Here is a 20,205-nt window from a genome sequence, read left to right as displayed (position 1 = left end):
GAAAGGAAAGAGAGTGAAGGAGGGAGGGAGAATCAGAGAGAAAAGTCAAAACACGAGATATATGAGCTTCACTCCAAAATGCTGTATATCCATTTCCAGAGTGACTTATAGTAAGTGCCTTCATGTTAAGATAGCTATGTGAGATAACCACATATCACAGTCAGATATACAGGATACGAGCATTACATTCCAGCTTAACAATGGATATGTAGAGTTTTGCAAAAAAACACATTTTCATATACATCTAAAATCTATTTATAAAAAATCTGAGAACAGTAATTCTTTACACACACATGAAGGTAGCCATAAGCAATCATTTCTGATGATTGTGAAAATGTTTTAAAATAAATTGTGAATATAGCGATTTGGAATGAAACTCATCAAGTATATTTTCACATGTATAGCCCAAAAAATTAAATTAAATGAATTAAATCTGCACTATTTTCAAATAAGCATTCATTTGTGATGAAAAAATACAAATGTGAAAAGTTGGTGGATATAGCGTTTTGGACATAAACGCTTCTGATACAACCTTAAATCACTTTCTCTATACATACTATATGGGGTGAGTACTGAGTTAATATTCTGTATGAAGGATTTTTTTGTGTCAAATCGTCAGTTAATCCCTTATGGGATTAATTGACACATAAACAAACATTAGAATAATTCAGAGTTGTTAGTGTTCTTGCTCACCTGAAGGGTCCTTTGGTGTCGGTTAATTTCCCACAGTTCTCAGGTTTGGAAACCTCTGCCTCTAGTGAGGGATCACAGTGTGGATCTGGGTCGGTGTCGGGTTTGCATCTGTGGAAAACACAATGTTAATAAATGGAAAGACAATAACATTTTATAATATAATGCATAATACACTTATTACCCTTTAAAGTGTACACTTAGTTCCCAAACTGTTGCATATTACAAGTGTACACTAAGTTCCCAAACTATTGATATTACAAGTGTACACTAAGTTCCCAAACTATTTCAGTTCCCAAACTATTGATATTACAAGTGTACACTAAGTTCCCAAACTATTGATATTACAAGTGTACACTAAGTTCCCAAACTATTTCAGTTCCCAAACTATTGCAAGTCTACACTCAGTCTCAAGTGTGTACTTAAGTTCTACTACATACATTAATGGGCAGAAATATTCCCTAAAGAAAGTTCCCTCATAATTCCCACTCACGTGACATCCTCATCTTCCTCGGTCTTCCAGCTGTTTCCAAAGTCCTTGGAGGTGGTGACCTGGGATCCGTCCGGCTTGGTGAAGTCGTTGTTAGGGTTACCGTCGTAGTCGCCGCACAGACCACACATCTTGTCAGAGTAGGAGCTGTATTGACCAAGACACACGGCACAGTAGATTAGATACACAGCACAGTGGATTAGTTCAAAGGTCAAGATACAAAGACATAAAACCAGTGGATTGCTAGAGAGATCATACTACAAAGATCATAATACCAAGATACACAAAAACCAGCAGATTACTACAAAGATCAGAACAGAACATAAATGGTTCTAAATTCTATATGAATAATATTAAATCATTAAGTCATGATGATAAATTATTTGCAATAGTATTGATACATTTATCACATAGATATGGCACAAAAGTAGTACACTATAAAAATAATAGGGCGTAATTTGTTTGAGATCGGCCTTGTGGAAAAAGGAAGATACTAGATTCTAATTCCTGTGCCCACTTCTTGTGTCTGTGCGTACCTGGGCACTGAGATCTGGGCGTAGTGGTTTCCGTCCCAGCGCACCTTGAGGCCAAACGGAGTCTGCAGCGTGACGTACTGACCCGCCAGTGATAGAGAGATGAGCGGAGAGGGGGAGTGAGGGAGGGACACTTGCTTTCCATTCACCTGTCGAGAGAGAGAGAGAGAGAGAGAGTCAGCTACACAGACAGAGGATTTTGATGTTTGAGCTCTGTTAAGGATAAGACAGACATATTTCTAGGAAAGAAAAAAAAGTAGAGGTGAAGATTTAAAGGGTTACTGGTAAAAGAGACGACGATGATGATGATGATGACGGAGGGAGGGAGGGAGGGAGAGAATAGATAAAAAGAGACAATGAAAGAGAGAGAAAGAGATATAAAAGGGGGGGGGGGAAGAAAAAGGCTTTGGGTGAATCATCATGGTGTAATATTGCTGATCCTTAGCTTAAGGGAGAGATAGAGAACAAGAAAGAGATAACAGAGTGATACCACCACATCTGTGACGTGGAATGTGAAGGACATAAACATGTATGAGAAAGTGTTATTCCCGTTAATAACATAGAATTATGACACTTACACAGTTATTACATGCATAGGATTACATGTAAATTATGGGCTGGGTTAAATACTTTGGGACAACTGCTGATGCATAAAGAGCTGTATAAATTCATTGGCTTGACTGATTGATGGACTGATAGATTAATGGATGAATTGATTAATTCATGGATGGATGGATGTATTAACATGTACCAGGGTCTTCCTGCTCTTCATTAGTGTGACAGTGATTCCATCGACAGTGACGTAGAGCTTTTTCAGGTAGGACACTCCAGCCAGACCACGCTCCTCGTTCTTACCCTCCACAGAGAACCAGGGACCTAGAACACATACAGCAGAACACAAGTAGAACCACAGGGCTTAGAACACAGCAGGACCTAGAGTTAGAACTACAGAACCAAGAACCCAGAGCCCCGAGTTAGAACTACATAATCCAGATCCCAGAGTTAGAACTACAGAACCTAGAACTCAGTTAGAACTACAGAACCCAGAACCCAGAGTTAGAACTACAGAACCTAGAACCCAGAGCCCAGAGTTAGAACTACACAACCCAGAGTGCATAATTAGAGCTACAGAACACAGAGCCCAGAGTTAGAACTACAGAACCCAGAGTTAGAACTACAGAACCTAGAACTCAGAGCCCAGAGTTAGAACTACAGAACCAAGAGCCCAGAGTTAGAACTACAGAACCTAGAACCCAGAGTTAGAACTACAGAACCTAGAAACCAGGGTTATAACTACAGAACCTAGAACCCAGAGTTAGAACTAAAGAACCTAGAAACCAGAGTTATAACTACAGAACCTAGAACCCAGAGTTAGAACTACATAACCGAGCACCCAGAGTTAGAACTATAGAAACCTACAATCCAGAGTTAGAACTAAAGAACCCAGAGATAGAACTACATAACCCAGAACCCAGAGGTAGAACTGTTACCTGTGTTGTTCTTGCAGGTCCTGGCCAGGGTGTAGGTGCAAGTCCCCATGAAGCTGTAGAACCTATCATCAAATGTATTGTAGTGGGGGTCTCCAGAGATCACACAGTCCTGGGAACCTGGGGTAGAGGAGACAGAGGGAGAAATCATGGACTATAAGCAGGAGATAGAATAACAGTAGCCTGTATTAAAGATGACAGATATTCCAGTCCTGAGAGCCTGGAGAACAGATATGATACGTTATAATTGAAGTACAGTAAGTATACAAGCAGATTATCTTGTCATGGCCTGATGCAAAGAAAGATCAAGAAATGTTGGATACCTTTAGTACAGGCCCTATGTTCCTACAGCAACCAAGATAATAACTTTAGTACAGGCCCTATGTTACTCCAGAAACCAAGATAATAACTTTAGTACAGGCCCTATGTTCCTCCAGCAACCAAGATAATAACTTTAGTACAGGCCCTATGTTACTCCAGAAACCAAGATAATAACTTTAGTACAGGCCCTATGTTCCTCCAGAAACCAAGATAATAACTTTAGTACAGGCCCTATGTTCCTCCAGAAACCAAGATAATAACTTTAGTACAGGCCCTATGTTACTCCAGAAACCAAGATAATAACTTTAGTACAGGGCCTATGTTCCTCCAGAAACCAAGATAATAACTTTAGTACAGGCCCTATGTTCCTCCAGAAACCAAGATAATAACTTTAGTACAGGCCCTATGTTCCTCCAGAAACCAAGATAATAACTTTAGTACAGGCCCTATGTTCCTCCAGGAACCAAGAGGATAAAGAAAGTAAATATACAAGCACATCATAAACATATTTATTTTGCAAGCATATTGTTTATGTCAGGGGACTTACTTGTAGGGTAGCAGTCCAGCTCTCCTCCCTGGACCTTACACTCGTGCATTGGAGGGCAATCAGAGGGATTGCAGGTGACGAAGGGAGCGTTACAATAACATTTCAGCTTACAGTCCTCCAGGTACCACTCCTCACCAGGCTGGAGGGAGGGAGGGAGGGAAGGAGGAGAGATGGAGGGAGAGACAATAGTTCATCAGTGGTTGGTTGCAGGTTGGTTACATACACGTCACACACACAAAGTCCATCACCCGACACACAACACACTCACCTCGTAGTACTGTCCGTTGGTGTCTTTGCAGCCACAGGAGTTCTCTTCGACACACTTCCCGGCGCTGAGGACGTAACCAGGGTCACACACACAGCCCTCTGAACAGGGAGCATCACACCCTGTGGAGGGTCTGGAGGCACAGGTGGGCTGGCAAGGGGCGGCACAAGGCACGTACTGACTGTTGGGGGGGCATGTCAGAGCTGGAGAGAAGGAGGGAAGAGGAGACATTAGGAGATAGGTCTACTTTAAAACACGTTGTTGGTTATACGGAACAGTACTGTTAGAGTGTATTGTTTGGTCTTTGATGCTAATAACAGCAGGGTCTTTGGTGAGTGAATGAATAATTATTATTATATTAATCACTGCAATTTCCATCTTCATCATCAATATCCGTCTCTTCCTTGTTATTATTATGTATAACATGTATCTGTAGCAGGGTTGGGGTCCATTCCATTTCAATTCCAGTCAATTCAGGAAAATAAGGAAAATAAAATACCAATTCCAATTCTCTTTAATGCTTTTCAGTGAGGGAAAACTTGGAATGAGAATTTGGTTTACTTTCTGAAATGACTGGAATGAAATGGAATTGACCCCAACACTGATCTGTACTCACGGCAGAAGGTGCTGTTCCTCCAGGTTCCGATGGTGACTCCTCGGTCCTGACAGTCGTTGACGTACGACTCGATGGACTCACACAGGATGGGTTGAGCACCATCCAGCTCGCACAGGTCAAACAGACAGTCCTTGAAGAAACTCTGAAATAGACACACATAAACATATGCGTGTCTTCGACTTGCACACAAAGCTTGGAGGTTTGGTTATTTAGTGACAAAGTTGTTTGAATTGAATTGAATTGAATTAAGCGTATTTAAACATTTCTGCACTAAAAATGTCTATATATTTACAAAATGTTTTTCTTGGGTGTGAGATTTCACACATTAAACAAACTTTTGTTGAATCTTAAAGACAAAATATGATATGACCCTATATACCGTACATTACAGTAATATCTCACATTAGGTAAGACACTATGTACCACACATTACGGTAGTTACTCACATTGGGGTTGACCTTGGGGTGACAGACAGCGAACGGTCCGTTCTTGTCCAGTAGCATGCCGCAGTAGCCAGAGCTCTCATACCTGTCCAGTTCATCATCAGTACAGCCTGGGATGGTGGTGTTGGGCTTCTTGTTACAACTAGAGTCAGAGACAGGGTGAATCAGTCATGTGTGTGTGTTGGTGTGTGTGAGTGTGTGTGTGTGTGTGTGTGTGTGTGTGTGTGTGTGTGTGTGTGTGTGTGTGTGTGTGTGTGTGTGTGTGTGTGTGTGTGTGTGTGTGTGTGTGTGTGTGTGTGTGTGTGTGTGTGTGTGTGTAACTGGTGGCATGACTCACTTGGGATCTGTGACCCAGCTGTGTCCAAAGTCATTGGGGTTGGTGGTCAGAGAACCGTCGGGTTTCCTGAAGTCATCGTTGGAGTTTCCATTGTAGTCTCCACACAGTCCACACAGCTTGTCCTTATAGCTAAATACAGAGGAGCAAATAGACCGATGAGTCAAGCATTTTTCCAGAATATTAATGACAACATTATAAAATAAAAGTATCACAATGTGAGAACTTTCTTTAAAAAAATCATAATAATTATGTTGTGTTTATATGGTTATTTTAATGGTATATCATGTCGGGGTCACCAACACTGTTGGAGAGAAACCAAGCTACATAGACCCCATTTTTGGTCTCTCTCTCTCTCTCTGTATGTGTGTGTGTGTGTTGTCTTCAGTGTGTGTATGAAGCAGTTTTGACTCACTCCTTGATGACCTTGATGTCCATATAGTGGTTTCCGTCATATCGTACGGTCACACCAAAGTCCATGGCTACAGTGTAGTGTTTACCAGACTTCAAAACAGACACGCCTGTAGCTGGGGTCAGTGGGATGTTCACATTGATACCATCCAACTAGGAGGAGAAGAGGACACAGACGTGTTAGTGAGGGGCACTTCATTTTTTATGTTTTTTAGCTTCCTCTTTATAAGCTGTTCTGTGTTTTGTATGAATTTTATGCATTTAATGCTGCTCAGGAATTTCCCTTCGGTGGCAAAAAATATTTATTGAATACAATGACAAACTGTTCTTGACAGTGTATGTTACTTTATATTGAATGAGTACATGCAGGGCTCTGCATTTTATCACTATTTCTTTCTATTGTTACGTTATTAAACATTTTCAAACGTCTTCCTCATCTCTTTTTCTCTCTACCCCAACCCTATCCCTCCATCAATCCCTCTCTCTCTCACCTGCACGGTGCCTCCCTTCAAGATGGAGATCTTCACCCCACGCACGTACACATGCACAGCCTTCAGGTAGGAGATGGTTGGTTTGTTGAAGCGGTTCTCGTTGTCAGCATGCACCTCGTAGTGAGGCACTGACGTGTGGTTACAGGGCTCTGACATCAGGTAGCTGCAGTTCCCCATGAAGTTGTACTTCTTCTTGTCGAAGGTGGTGTAGTGAGGGTCACCAGACGCGATACAGGTAGAGGTGTCTGGGGGGAATAGTGATTATAAAGTTGGGAGTGAGATTAGTAATTGGCTGGTGGAAATACTGACTCATTGTTCACATAGTTGGGTTATTATTTTCACCAAATGATGCCTGACAAAATGTAAATAGTGTTTTCCAAGCTGAACATAATACATGTATACTGTATATAAGGCTGTCTGTTTGCATAGCTAGGAATCAAACTCTAGGAACGATCCACTTTACTGTAGGTTGGATGTTCCTGTGGGTTTCACGATGGAACTCATTACCAATATAATTGATTTGATAAGACTTTCATCTTTATATAAGTGATGATAACTGAGCTAATACAAGTTATGATAACTGAGCTAATACAAGTTATGATAACTGAGCTAATACAAGATCTCATAACTTAGCTAATACAAGTTATGATAACTGAACTAATACAAGTTATGATAACTGAGCTAATACAAGATCTCATAACTTAGCTAATACAAGTTATGATAACTGAACTAATACAAGTTATGATAACTGAGCTAAAACAAGTTATGACAACTGAGCTAATACTTATGAGAACTAATACAAGTTATGACAACTGAGCTAATACAAGTTATGATAACTGAGCTAATACAAGTTATGATAACTGAGCTAATACAAGTTATGATAACTGAACTAATACAAGTTATGACAACTGAGCGAATACAAGTTATGATAACTGAGCTAATTGAAGTTATGATAACTGAGCTAATACAAGTTATGATAACTGAGCTAATACAAGTTATGACAACTGAGCTAATACAAGTTATGATAACTGAGCTAATACAAGTTATGATAACTGAGCTAATACAAGTTATGATAACTGAGCTAATTGAAGTTATGATAACTTGGGAGGCAGGTAGCCTAGTGGTTAGATCGTTGGGCCAGTAACCGAAAGGTTGCTCAATTGAATCCCCGAGCTGACAAGGTAAAAGTCTGTCGTTCTGTCCGTGAACAAGGCAGTTAACCCGCCGTCATTGCAAATAAGAAATTGTTCTTAAAAACCTCTTAAGTGTTGGACCCTTTTTTTCAATTTTTGCCTAAAATGACATACCCACTTCTAACTGCCTGTAGCTCAGGCACTGATACAAGGATATGCATATTCTTGGTACCATTTGAAAGGAAACACGTTGAAGTTTGTGGAAATGTGAAAGGAATGTAGAAGGATATAACACATTAGATCAGGTAAAAGATAATACAAAGAAAAACCCACCGTTTTTTTGTATTTTTTTGTACCATCATGTTTGAAATGCAAGAGAAAGGCCATAATGTATTATTCCAGCCCAGCTTCATTTTAGATTTTGGCCACTAGGTGGCAGCAGTGTATGTGCAAAGTTCCAGACTGATCCAATGAATCATTGCATTTCTGTTCAAAATGTTGTATCAAGACTGCCCAAATGTGCCTAATTTGTTGATGAAAAACTTTTCATGTTCAAAACTGTGCACTCTACTCAAACAATAGCATGGTATTCTTTCACTGTAATAGCTACTGTAAATTGGACAGTGCAGTTAGATTAACAAGAATTTAAGCTTTCTGCCAATGTCAGATATGTCTATGTCCTGGGAAATGTTCTTGTTACTTACAACCTCATGCTAATCGCATTAGCCTACGTTAGCTCAACCCACCAATCCTGAAGAAGTTTTAACTGACTTGCCTAGTTAAATAAAGGTCAAATAAAAACTCAGCTAATTCAAGTTGTGATAACTGAGCTAATACAAGTTATGATAACTTTGCCTAACAATGTATTATAACTCAGCTAACAGTACCTTTAGGATAGCAGGCTCCGTTGCGACACTCCTCCGTGGGAGAGCAGGAGTTGTCCACACAGTCCAAGATGTAGTTTCCAGCACAACGACACAGCTTGGAGCAGCCGTCACCAAAGATGATCTCTCCTGGCTAAAAGGACAGAGACAGGTAGAGAGGAATTATTAACATGTTGTTTTGACAATATATATATATTTTTTGTAATTTATTTGTGCATTCTGTGAACGTATGCGTGTGTTCCTTGTGTTGCTGGTCATTTTTAAAGTATATTTGTGATGTGCTGAGAGGAGCACTATCAATATCCATGTGAAGGGACATTCTGGACAGTAAAAGTACTGTATCGTATAATATTGTATCATATTGTGTATCACATCGAATGGTATGGTATATCATCATACACAATATACACAATATTGTATATCACATTATATTGTGTCATATTCAATCACACAGTACATTCTTAACCACAGACTAACAATCCCAGATGGTCTCGTACCTCATAGTAGTCACCTCCCTCCAGACAGCCACATGTTTCTATGGGGACACAGCGTCTGCCTTTGAACACAAAGCCTGGCTTACAGAAACACGCACTGATACAGGAGCCAGTGCAGTTGGTGGAGGGTTCCTTACAGCTGGGGATGCAGGCAGGGCCACACTCTATATACTCAGCATTGGGAGGGCACGTCACTATTGGGGGAGAGAGGGAGAGGAGGATGGGGGGAGGCAAAGAAGAGAGGGTAAGGGGGTGAGGCGGAAGGGAGACAAGGGGTTAATATCAGGAATTATTGGGTTACCAAGTAATTGATTTGTGCAAATACAGAAAGCGGTTTCTGATTCTGATCGTAAGAATGAGAACAGTCTGTTAATATCACCTGGTGGTTTTGTGGTAGTAGGTTTGGGAGTAGTTGGTTTAGGTGTAGTTGGTATGGGAGTAGTTGGTTTGACTGTAGTTGGGGCTGAGGGACAGAGGGAGACAGCATGAGACATAAGAGAGAGAAAGACATTATAGCCAAGTCTCAGATCTGTTTGTGCTGTCTGGTCAACTCATATGGTCACAGCCTGGTCACCTACCCTACCATCCAAGACGTCAGACGTCAAAACACCATTCTGAGTGTGTGTGGGTGTTTGTACGGACTGTTTATGTCAGGGGACTTACTTGTAGGGTAGCAGTCCAGCTCTCCTCCCTGGACCTTACACTCGTGCATTGGAGGGCAATCAGAGGGATTGCAGGTGACGAAGGGAGCGTTACAATAACATTTCAGCTTACAGTCCTCCAGGTACCACTCCTCACCAGGCTGGAGGGAGGGAGGGAAGGAGGAGAGATGGAGGGAGAGACAATAGTTCATCAGTGGTTGGTTGCAGGTTGGTTACATACACGTCACACACACAAAGTCCATCACCCGACACACAACACACTCACCTCGTAGTACTGTCCGTTGGTGCCTTTGCAGCCACAGGAGTTCTCTTTGACACACTTCCCGGCGCTGAGGACGTAACCAGGGTCACACACACAGCCCTCTGAACAGGGAGCATCACACCCTGTGGAGGGTCTGGAGGCACAGGTGGGCTGGCAAGGGGCGGCACAGGGCACATACTGACTGTTGGGGGGGCATGTCAGAGCTGGAGAGAAGGAGGGAAGAGGAGACATTAGGAGATAGGTCTACTTTAAAACATGACTGTCTCTTAATAATGACGTTGTTGGTTATACGGAACAGTACTGTTAGAGTGTATTGTTTGGTCTTTGATGTGCTAATAACAGCAGGGTCTTTGGTGAGTGAATGAATAATTATTATTATATTAATCACTGCAATTTCCATCTTCATCGTCAATATCCGTCTCTTCCTTGTTATTATTATGTATAACATGTATCTGTAGCAGGGTTGGGGTCCATTCCATTTCAATTCAGGAAGTACTTTAAAATACCAATTCCAATTCTCTTTAATGCTTTTCAGTGAGGGAAAACTTGGAATGAGAATTTGGTTTACTTTCTGAAATGACTGGAATGAAATGGAATTGACCCCAACACTGATCTGTACTCACGGCAGAAGGTGCTGTTCCTCCAGGTTCCGATGGTGACTCCTCGGTCCTGACAGTCGTTGACGTACGACTCGATGGACTCACACAGGATGGGTTGAGCACCATCCAGCTCGCACAGGTCAAACAGACAGTCCTTGAAGAAACTCTGAAATAGACACACATAAACATATGCGTGTCTTCGACTTGCACACAAAGCTTGGAGGTTTGGTTACTTCAGTGACAAAGTTGTTTGAATTGAATTAAGCGTATTTCAAAATCTCTGCACTAAAAATGTCTATATATTTTCAAAATGTTTTCTTGGTTGTGAGATTTCACACATTAAACAAACTTTTGTTGAATCTTAAAGACAAAATATGATATGACCCTATATACCGTACATTACAGTAATATCTCACATTAGGTAAGACACTATATACCACACATTACGGTAGTTACTCACATTGGGGTTGACCTTGGGGTGACAGACAGCGAACGGTCCGTTCTTGTCCAGTAGCATGCCGCAGTAGCCAGAGCTCTCATACCTGTCCAGTTCATCATCAGTACAGCCTGGGATGGTGGTGTTGGGCTTCTTGTTACAACTGGAGTCAGAGACAGGGTGAATAAGTCTTGTTTGTGTGTTGGTGTGTGTGTGTGAGTGCCTTTGTGTGTGTGCCTGTGTATCTGTTATGTGTGTAATGTGTGTGTGTGTGTGTGTGTGTGTGTGTGTGTGTGTGTGTGTGTGTGTGTGTGTGTGTGTGTGTGTGTGTGTGTGTGTGTGTGTGTGTGTGTGTGTGTGTGTGTGTAACTGGTGGCATGACTCACTTGGGATCTGTGACCCAGCTGTGTCCAAAGTCATTGGGGTTGGTGGTCAGAGAACCGTCGGGTTTCCTGAAGTCATCGTTGGAGTTTCCGTTGTAGTCTCCACACAGTCCACACAGCTTGTCCTTATAGCTAAATACAGAGGATCAAATAGACCGATGAGTCAAGCATTTTTTCTACTACAATATTAATTAATGACAACATTATAAAATAAAAGTATCACAATGTGAGAACTATCTACTTGGTTTTTATTTTACGTTGTGTTTATATGGTTATTTTAATGGTATATCATGTCGGGGTCACCAAAACTGTAGGAGAGAAACCAAGCTGCATAGACCCCATTTTTGGTCTCTCTCTCTGTATGTGTGTGTGTGTTGTCTTCAGTGTGTGTATGAAGCAGTTTTGACTCACTCCTTGATGACCTTGATGTCCATATAGTGGTTTCCGTCATATCGTACGGTCACACCAAAGTCCATGGCTACAGTGTAGTGTTTACCAGACTTCAAAACAGACACGCCTGTAGCTGGGGTCAGTGGGATGTTCACATTGATACCATCCAACTAGGAGGAGAAGAGGACACAGACGTGTTAGTGAGGGGCACTTCATTTTTTATGTTTTTTAGCTTCCTCTTTATAAGCTGTTCTGTGTTTTGTATGAATTTTATGCATTTAATGCTGCTCAGGAATTTCCCTTCGGTGGCAAAAAATATTTATTGAATACAATGACAAACTGTTCTTGACAGTGTATGTTACTTTATATTGAATGAGTACATGCAGGGCTCTGCATTTTATCACTATTTCTTTCTATTGTTACGTGATTAAACATTTTCAAACGTCTTCCTCATCTCTTTTTCTCTCTACCCCAACCCTATCCCTCCATCAATCCCTCTCTCTCTCACCTGCACGGTGCCTCCCTTCAAGATGGAGATCTTCACCCCACGCACGTACACATGCACAGCCTTCAGGTAGGAGATGGTTGGTTTGTTGAAGCGGTTCTCGTTGTCAGCATGCACCTCGTAGTGAGGCACTGACGTGTGGTTACAGGGCTCTGACATCAGGTAGCTGCAGTTCCCCATGAAGTTGTACTTCTTCTTGTCGAAGGTGGTGTAGTGAGGGTCACCAGACGCGATACAGGTAGAGGTGTCTGGGGGGAATAGTGATTATAAAGTTGGGAGTGAGATTAGTAATTGGCTGGTGGAAATACTGACTCATTGTTCACATAGTTGGGTTATTATTTTCACCAAATGATGCCTGACAAAATGTAAATAGTGTTTTCCAAGCTGAACACAATACATGTATACTGTATATAAGGCTGTCTGTTTGCATAGCTAGGAATCAAACTCTAGGAACGATCCACTTTACTGTAGGTTGGATGTTCCTGTGGGTTTCACGATGGAACTCATTACCAATATAATTGATTTGATAAGACTTTCATCTTTATATAAGTGATGATAACTGAGCTAATACAAGTTATGATAACTGAGCTAATACAAGATCTCATAACTTAGCTAATACAAGATCTCATAACTTAGCTAATACCAGCTATGATAACTGAGCTAATACAAGTTATGATAACTGAGCTAATACAAGTTATGATAACTGAGCTAATACAAGATCTCATAACTTAGCTAATACAAGTTATGATAACTGAACTAATACAAGTTATGATAACTGAGCTAATTGAAGTTATGATAACTGAGCTAATACAAGTTATCATAACTTAGCTAATACAAGTTATGATAACTGAACTAATACAAGTTATGATAACTGAGCTAATTGAAGTTATGATAACTGAACTAATACAAGTTATGATAACTGAGCTAATTGAAGTTATGATAACTGAGCTAATACAAGTTATGATAACTGAGCTAATACAAGTTATGACAACTGAGCTAATACAAGTTATGATAACTGAACTAATACAAGTTATGATAACTGAGCTAATACAAGTTATGACAACTGAGCTAATACAAGTTATGATAACTGAGCTAATACAAGTTATGATAACTGAGCTAATTGAAGTTATGATAACTTTGGCGGCAGGTAGCCTAGTGGTTTGATCGTTGGGCCAGTAACCGAAAGGTTGCTCAATTGAATCCCCGAGCTGACAAGGTAAAAGTCTGTCATTCTGTCCGTGAACAAGGCAGTTAACCCGCCGTCATTGCAAATAAGAAATTGTTCTTAAAAACCTCTTAAGTGTTGGACCCTTTTTTTCAATTTTTGCCTAAAATGACATACCCACTTCTAACTGCCTGTAGCTCAGGCACTGATACAAGGATATGCATATTCTTGGTACCATTTGAAAGGAAACACGTTGAAGTTTGTGGAAATGTGAAAGGAATGTAGAAGGATATAACACATTAGATCAGGTAAAAGATAATACAAAGAAAAACCCACCGTTTTTTTGTATTTTTTTGTACCATCATGTTTGAAATGCAAGAGAAAGGCCATAATGTATTATTCCAGCCCAGCTTCATTTTAGATTTTGGCCACTAGGTGGCAGCAGTGTATGTGCAAAGTTCCAGACTGATCCAATGAATCATTGCATTTCTGTTCAAAATGTTGTATCAAGACTGCCCAAATGTGCCTAATTTGTTGATGAAAAACTTTTCATGTTCAAAACTGTGCACTCTACTCAAACAATAGCATGGTATTCTTTCACTGTAATAGCTACTGTAAATTGGACAGTGCAGTTAGATTAACAAGAATTTAAGCTTTCTGCCAATGTCAGATATGTCTATGTCCTGGGAAATGTTCTTGTTACTTACAACCTCATGCTAATCGCATTAGCCTACGTTAGCTCAACCCACCAATCCTGAAGAAGTTTTAACTGACTTGCCTAGTTAAATAAAGGTCAAATAAAAACTCAGCTAATTCAAGTTGTGATAACTGAGCTAATACAAGTTATGATAACTTTGCCTAACAATGTATTATAACTCAGCTAACAGTACCTTTAGGATAGCAGGCTCCGTTGCGACACTCCTCCGTGGGAGAGCAGGAGTTGTCCACACAGTCCAAGATGTAGTTTCCAGCACAACGACACAGCTTGGAGCAGCCGTCACCAAAGATGATCTCTCCTGGCTAAAAGGACAGAGACAGGTAGAGAGGAATTATTAACATGTTGTTTTGACAATATATATATATTTTTTGTAATTTATTTGTGCATTCTGTGAACGTATGCGTGTGTTCCTTGTGTTGCTGGTCATTTTTAAAGTATATTTGTGATGTGCTGAGAGGAGCACTATCAATATCCATGTGAAGGGACATTCTGGACAGTAAAAGTACTGTATCGTATAATATTGTATCATATTGTGTATCACATCGAATGGTATGGTATATCATCATACACAATATACACAATATTGTATATCACATTATATTGTGTCATATTCAATCACACAGTACATTCTTAACCACAGACTAACAATCCCAGATGGTCTCGTACCTCATAGTAGTCACCTCCCTCCAGACAGCCACATGTTTCTATGGGGACACAGCGTCTGCCTTTGAACACAAAGCCTGGCTTACAGAAACACGCACTGATACAGGAGCCAGTGCAGTTGGTGGAGGGTTCCTTACAGCTGGGGATGCAGGCAGGGCCACACTCTATATACTCAGCATTGGGAGGGCACGTCACTATTGGGGGAGAGAGGGAGAGGAGGATGGGGGGAGGCAAAGAAGAGAGGGTAAGGGGGTGAGGCGGAAGGGAGACAAGGGGTTAATATCAGGAATTATTGGGTTACCAAGTAATTGATTTGTGCAAATACAGAAAGCGGTTTCTGATTCTGATCGTAAGAATGAGAACAGTCTGTTAATATCACCTGGTGGTTTTGTGGTAGTAGGTTTGGGAGTAGTTGGTTTAGGTGTAGTTGGTATGGGAGTAGTTGGTTTGACTGTAGTTGGGGCTGAGGGACAGAGGGAGACAGCATGAGACATAAGAGAGAAAGACATTATAGCCAAGTCTCAGATCTGTTTGTGCTGTCTGGTCAACTCATATGGTCACAGCCTGGTCACCTACCCTACCATCCAAGACGTCAGACGTCAAAACACCATTCTGAGTGTGTGTGGGTGTTTGTACGGACTGTTTATGTCAGGGGACTTACTTGTAGGGTAGCAGTCCAGCTCTCCTCCCTGGACCTTACACTCGTGCATTGGAGGGCAATCAGAGGGATTGCAGGTGACGAAGGGAGCGTTACAATAACATTTCAGCTTACAGTCCTCCAGGTACCACTCCTCACCAGGCTGGAGGGAGGGAGGGAAGGAGGAGAGATGGAGGGAGAGACAATAGTTCATCAGTGGTTGGTTGCAGGTTGGTTACATACACGTCACACACACAAAGTCCATCACCCGACACACAACACACTCACCTCGTAGTACTGTCCGTTGGTGCCTTTGCAGCCACAGGAGTTCTCTTTGACACACTTCCCGGCGCTGAGGACGTAACCAGGGTCACACACACAGCCCTCTGAACAGGGAGCATCACACCCTGTGGAGGGTCTGGAGGCACAGGTGGGCTGGCAAGGGGCGGCACAGGGCACATACTGACTGTTGGGGGGGCATGTCAGAGCTGGAGAGAAGGAGGGAAGAGGAGACATTAGGAGATAGGTCTACTTTAAAACATGACTGTCTCTTAATAATGACGTTGTTGGTTATACGGAACAGTACTGTTAGAGTGTATTGTTTGGTCTTTGATGTGCTAATAACAGCAGGGTCTTTGGTGAGTGAATGAATAATTATTATTATATTAATCACTGCAATTTCCATCTTCATCGTCAATATCCGTCTCTTCCTTGTTATTATTATGTATAACATGTATCTGTAGCAGGGTTGGGGTCCATTCCATTTCAATTCAGGAAGTACTTTAAAATACCAATTCCAATTCTCTTTAATGCTTTTCAGTGAGGGAAAACTTGGAATGAGAATTTGGTTTACTTTCTGAAATGACTGGAATGAAATGGAATTGACCCCAACACTGATCTGTACTCACGGCAGAAGGTGCTGTTCCTCCAGGTTCCGATGGTGACTCCTCGGTCCTGACAGTCGTTGACGTACGACTCGATGGACTCACACAGGATGGGTTGAGCACCATCCAGCTCGCACAGGTCAAACAGACAGTCCTTGAAGAAACTCTGAAATAGACACACATAAACATATGCGTGTCTTCGACTTGCACACAAAGCTTGGAGGTTTGGTTACTTCAGTGACAAAGTTGTTTGAATTGAATTAAGCGTATTTCAAAATCTCTGCACTAAAAATGTCTATATATTTTCAAAATGTTTTCTTGGTTGTGAGATTTCACACATTAAACAAACTTTTGTTGAATCTTAAAGACAAAATATGATATGACCCTATATACCGTACATTACAGTAATATCTCACATTAGGTAAGACACTATATACCACACATTACGGTAGTTACTCACATTGGGGTTGACCTTGGGGTGACAGACAGCGAACGGTCCGTTCTTGTCCAGTAGCATGCCGCAGTAGCCAGAGCTCTCATACCTGTCCAGTTCATCATCAGTACAGCCTGGGATGGTGGTGTTGGGCTTCTTGTTACAACTGGAGTCAGAGAAAGGGTGAATAAGTCTTGTTTGTGTGTTGGTGTGTGTGTGTGAGTGCCTTTGTGTGTGTGCCTGTGTATCTGTTGTGTGTGTGTGTGTGTGTGTGTGTGTGTGTGTGTGTGTGTGTGTGTGTGTGTGTGTGTGTGTGTGTGTGTGTGTGTGTGTGTGTGTGTGTGTGTGTGTGTGTGTGTGTGTGTGTGTGTGTGTGTGTGTAACTGGTGGCATGACTCACTTGGGATCTGTGACCCAGCTGTGTCCAAAGTCATTGGGGTTGGTGGTCAGAGAACCGTCGGGTTTCCTGAAGTCATCGTTGGAGTTTCCGTTGTAGTCTCCACACAGTCCACACAGCTTGTCCTTATAGCTAAATACAGAGGAGCAAATAGACCGATGAGTCAAGCATTTTTTCTACTACAATATTAATTAATGACAACATTATAAAATAAAAGTATCACAATGTGAGAACTATCTACTTGGTTTTTATTTTACGTTGTGTTTATATGGTTATTTTAATGGTATATCATGTCGGGGTCACCAAAACTGTAGGAGAGAAACCAAGCTGCATAGACCCCATTTTTGGTCTCTCTCTCTGTATGTGTGTGTGTGTTGTCTTCAGTGTGTGTATGAAGCAGTTTTGACTCACTCCTTGATGACCTTGATGTCCATATAGTGGTTTCCATCATATCGTACGGTCACACCAAAGTCCATGGCTACAGTGTAGTGTTTACCAGACTTCAAAACAGACACGCCTGTAGCTGGGGTCAGTGGGATGTTCACATTGATACCATCCAACTAGGAGGAGAAGAGGACACAGACGTGTTAGTGAGGGGCACTTCATTTTTTATGTTTTTTAGCTTCCTCTTTATAAGCTGTTCTGTGTTTTGTATGAATTTTATGCATTTAATGCTGCTCAGGAATTTCCCTTCGGTGGCAAAAAATATTTATTGAATACAATGACAAACTGTTCTTGACAGTGTATGTTACTTTATATTGAATGAGTACATGCAGGGTTCTGCATTTTATCACTATTTCTTTCTATTGTTACGTTATTAAACATTTTCAAACGTCTTCCTCATCTCTTTTTCTCTCTACCCCAACCCTATCCCTCCATCAATCCCTCTCTCTCTCACCTGCACGGTGCCTCCCTTCAAGATGGAGATCTTCACCCCACGCACGTACACATGCACAGCCTTCAGGTAGGAGATGGTTGGTTTGTTGAAGCGGTTCTCGTTGTCAGCATGCACCTCGTAGTGAGGCACTGACGTGTGGTTACAGGGCTCTGACATCAGGTAGCTGCAGTTCCCCATGAAGTTGTACTTCTTCTTGTCGAAGGTGGTGTAGTGAGGGTCACCAGACGCGATACAGGTAGAGGTGTCTGGGGGGAATAGTGATTATAAAGTTGGGAGTGAGATTAGTAATTGGCTGGTGGAAATACTGACTCATTGTTCACATAGTTGGGTTATTATTTTTACCAAATGATGCCTGACAAAATGTAAATAGTGTTTTCCAAGCTGAACATAATACATGTATACTGTATATAAGGCTGTCTGTTTGCATAGCTAGGAATCAAACTCTAGGAACGATCCACTTTACTGTAGGTTGGATGTTCCTGTGGGTTTCACGATGGAACTCATTACCAATATAATTGATTTGATAAGACTTTCATCTTTATATAAGTAATGATAACTGAGCTAATACAAGTTATGATAACTGAGCTAATACAAGTTATGATAACTGAGCTAATACAAGTTATGATAACTGAGCTAATACATTTTATAACTGAGCTAATACAAGATCTCATAACTTAGCTAATACAAGTTATGATAACTGAGCTAATACAAGTTATGATAACTGAGCTAATACAAGTTATGATAACTGAGCTAATACAAGTTATGACAACTGAGCTAATACAAGTTATGATAACTGAGCTAATACAAGTTATGATAACTGAGCTCTTTATATAAGTGATGATAACTGAGCTAATACAAGTTATGATAACTGAGCTAATTGAAGTTATGATAACTGAGCTAATACAAGTTATGATAACTGAGCTAATTGAAGTTATGATAACTTGGGCGGCAGGTAGCCTAGTGGTTAGATCGTTGGGCCAGTAACCGAAAGGTTGCTCAATTGAATCCCCGAGCTGACAAGGTAAAAGTCTGTCGTTCTGTCCGTGAACAAGGCAGTTAACCCACCGTCATTGCAAATAAGAAATTGTTCTTAAAAACCTCTTAAGTGTTGGACCCTTTTTTTCAATTTTTGCCTAAAATGACATACCCACTTCTAACTGCCTGTAGCTCAGGCACTGATACAAGGATATGCATATTCTTGGTACCATTTGAAAGGAAACACGTTGAAGTTTGTGGAAATGTGAAAGGAATGTAGAAGGATATAACACATTAGATCAGGTAAAAGATAATACAAAGAAAAACCCACCGTTTTTTTGTATTTTTTTGTACCATCATGTTTGAAATGCAAGAGAAAGGCCATAATGTATTATTCCAGCCCAGCTTCATTTTAGATTTTGGCCACTAGGTGGCAGCAGTGTATGTGCAAAGTTCCAGACTGATCCAATGAATCATTGCATTTCTGTTCAAAATGTTGTATCAAGACTGCCCAAATGTGCCTAATTTGTTGATGAAAAACTTTTCATGTTCAAAACTGTGCACTCTACTCAAACAATAGCATGGTATTCTTTCACTGTAATAGCTACTGTAAATTGGACAGTGCAGTTAGATTAACAAGAATTTAAGCTTTCTGCCAATGTCAGATATGTCTATGTCCTGGGAAATGTTCTTGTTACTTACAACCTCATGCTAATCGCATTAGCCTACGTTAGCTCAACCCACCAATCCTGAAGAAGTTTTAACTGACTTGCCTAGTTAAATAAAGGTCAAATAAAAACTCAGCTAATTCAAGTTGTGATAACTGAGCTAATACAAGTTATGATAACTTTGCCTAACAATGTATTATAACTCAGCTAACAGTACCTTTAGGATAGCAGGCTCCGTTGCGACACTCCTCCGTGGGAGAGCAGGAGTTGTCCACACAGTCCAAGATGTAGTTTCCAGCACAACGACACAGCTTGGAGCAGCCGTCACCAAAGATGATCTCTCCTGGCTAAAAGGACAGAGACAGGTAGAGAGGAATTATTAACATGTTGT

The 20,205-nt window shown here is 41.0% G+C and overlaps 1 protein-coding gene across 1 annotated transcript in view; it reads right to left on the bottom strand.

Moving 5' to 3' along the window:
- LOC139417041 (IgGFc-binding protein-like) overlaps nt 1-20,205 on the bottom strand; it is an 85,238-nt gene that overhangs the window by 25,077 nt on the left and 39,956 nt on the right. Inside the window, exons 39-68 of the mRNA XM_071166276.1 lie at nt 20,032-20,161; nt 18,172-18,416; nt 17,685-17,833; nt 17,277-17,405; nt 16,904-17,042; nt 16,468-16,609; nt 15,848-16,047; nt 15,584-15,722; nt 12,380-12,624; nt 11,893-12,041; nt 11,485-11,613; nt 11,123-11,261; nt 10,687-10,828; nt 10,067-10,266; nt 9,803-9,941; nt 9,519-9,602; nt 9,143-9,333; nt 8,649-8,778; nt 6,629-6,873; nt 6,142-6,290; nt 5,730-5,858; nt 5,396-5,534; nt 4,950-5,091; nt 4,337-4,536; nt 4,069-4,207; nt 3,204-3,320; nt 2,465-2,589; nt 1,717-1,862; nt 1,184-1,327; nt 694-801 (exon numbers count right to left, since the gene is read on the bottom strand). Of these exons, the coding sequence (XP_071022377.1) occupies nt 694-801; nt 1,184-1,327; nt 1,717-1,862; nt 2,465-2,589; nt 3,204-3,320; nt 4,069-4,207; nt 4,337-4,536; nt 4,950-5,091; nt 5,396-5,534; nt 5,730-5,858; nt 6,142-6,290; nt 6,629-6,873; nt 8,649-8,778; nt 9,143-9,333; nt 9,519-9,602; nt 9,803-9,941; nt 10,067-10,266; nt 10,687-10,828; nt 11,123-11,261; nt 11,485-11,613; nt 11,893-12,041; nt 12,380-12,624; nt 15,584-15,722; nt 15,848-16,047; nt 16,468-16,609; nt 16,904-17,042; nt 17,277-17,405; nt 17,685-17,833; nt 18,172-18,416; nt 20,032-20,161 (4,604 nt within the window). The remainder of the gene's footprint in view (nt 1-693; nt 802-1,183; nt 1,328-1,716; nt 1,863-2,464; nt 2,590-3,203; nt 3,321-4,068; nt 4,208-4,336; nt 4,537-4,949; nt 5,092-5,395; nt 5,535-5,729; nt 5,859-6,141; nt 6,291-6,628; nt 6,874-8,648; nt 8,779-9,142; nt 9,334-9,518; nt 9,603-9,802; nt 9,942-10,066; nt 10,267-10,686; nt 10,829-11,122; nt 11,262-11,484; nt 11,614-11,892; nt 12,042-12,379; nt 12,625-15,583; nt 15,723-15,847; nt 16,048-16,467; nt 16,610-16,903; nt 17,043-17,276; nt 17,406-17,684; nt 17,834-18,171; nt 18,417-20,031; nt 20,162-20,205) is intronic.

This window comes from Oncorhynchus clarkii, chromosome 9 (assembly GCF_045791955.1).
Source record: "Oncorhynchus clarkii lewisi isolate Uvic-CL-2024 chromosome 9, UVic_Ocla_1.0, whole genome shotgun sequence".
Lineage (NCBI taxonomy): Eukaryota > Metazoa > Chordata > Actinopteri > Salmoniformes > Salmonidae > Oncorhynchus > Oncorhynchus clarkii.
This window is presented reverse-complemented; position numbering and strand designations above follow the sequence as displayed.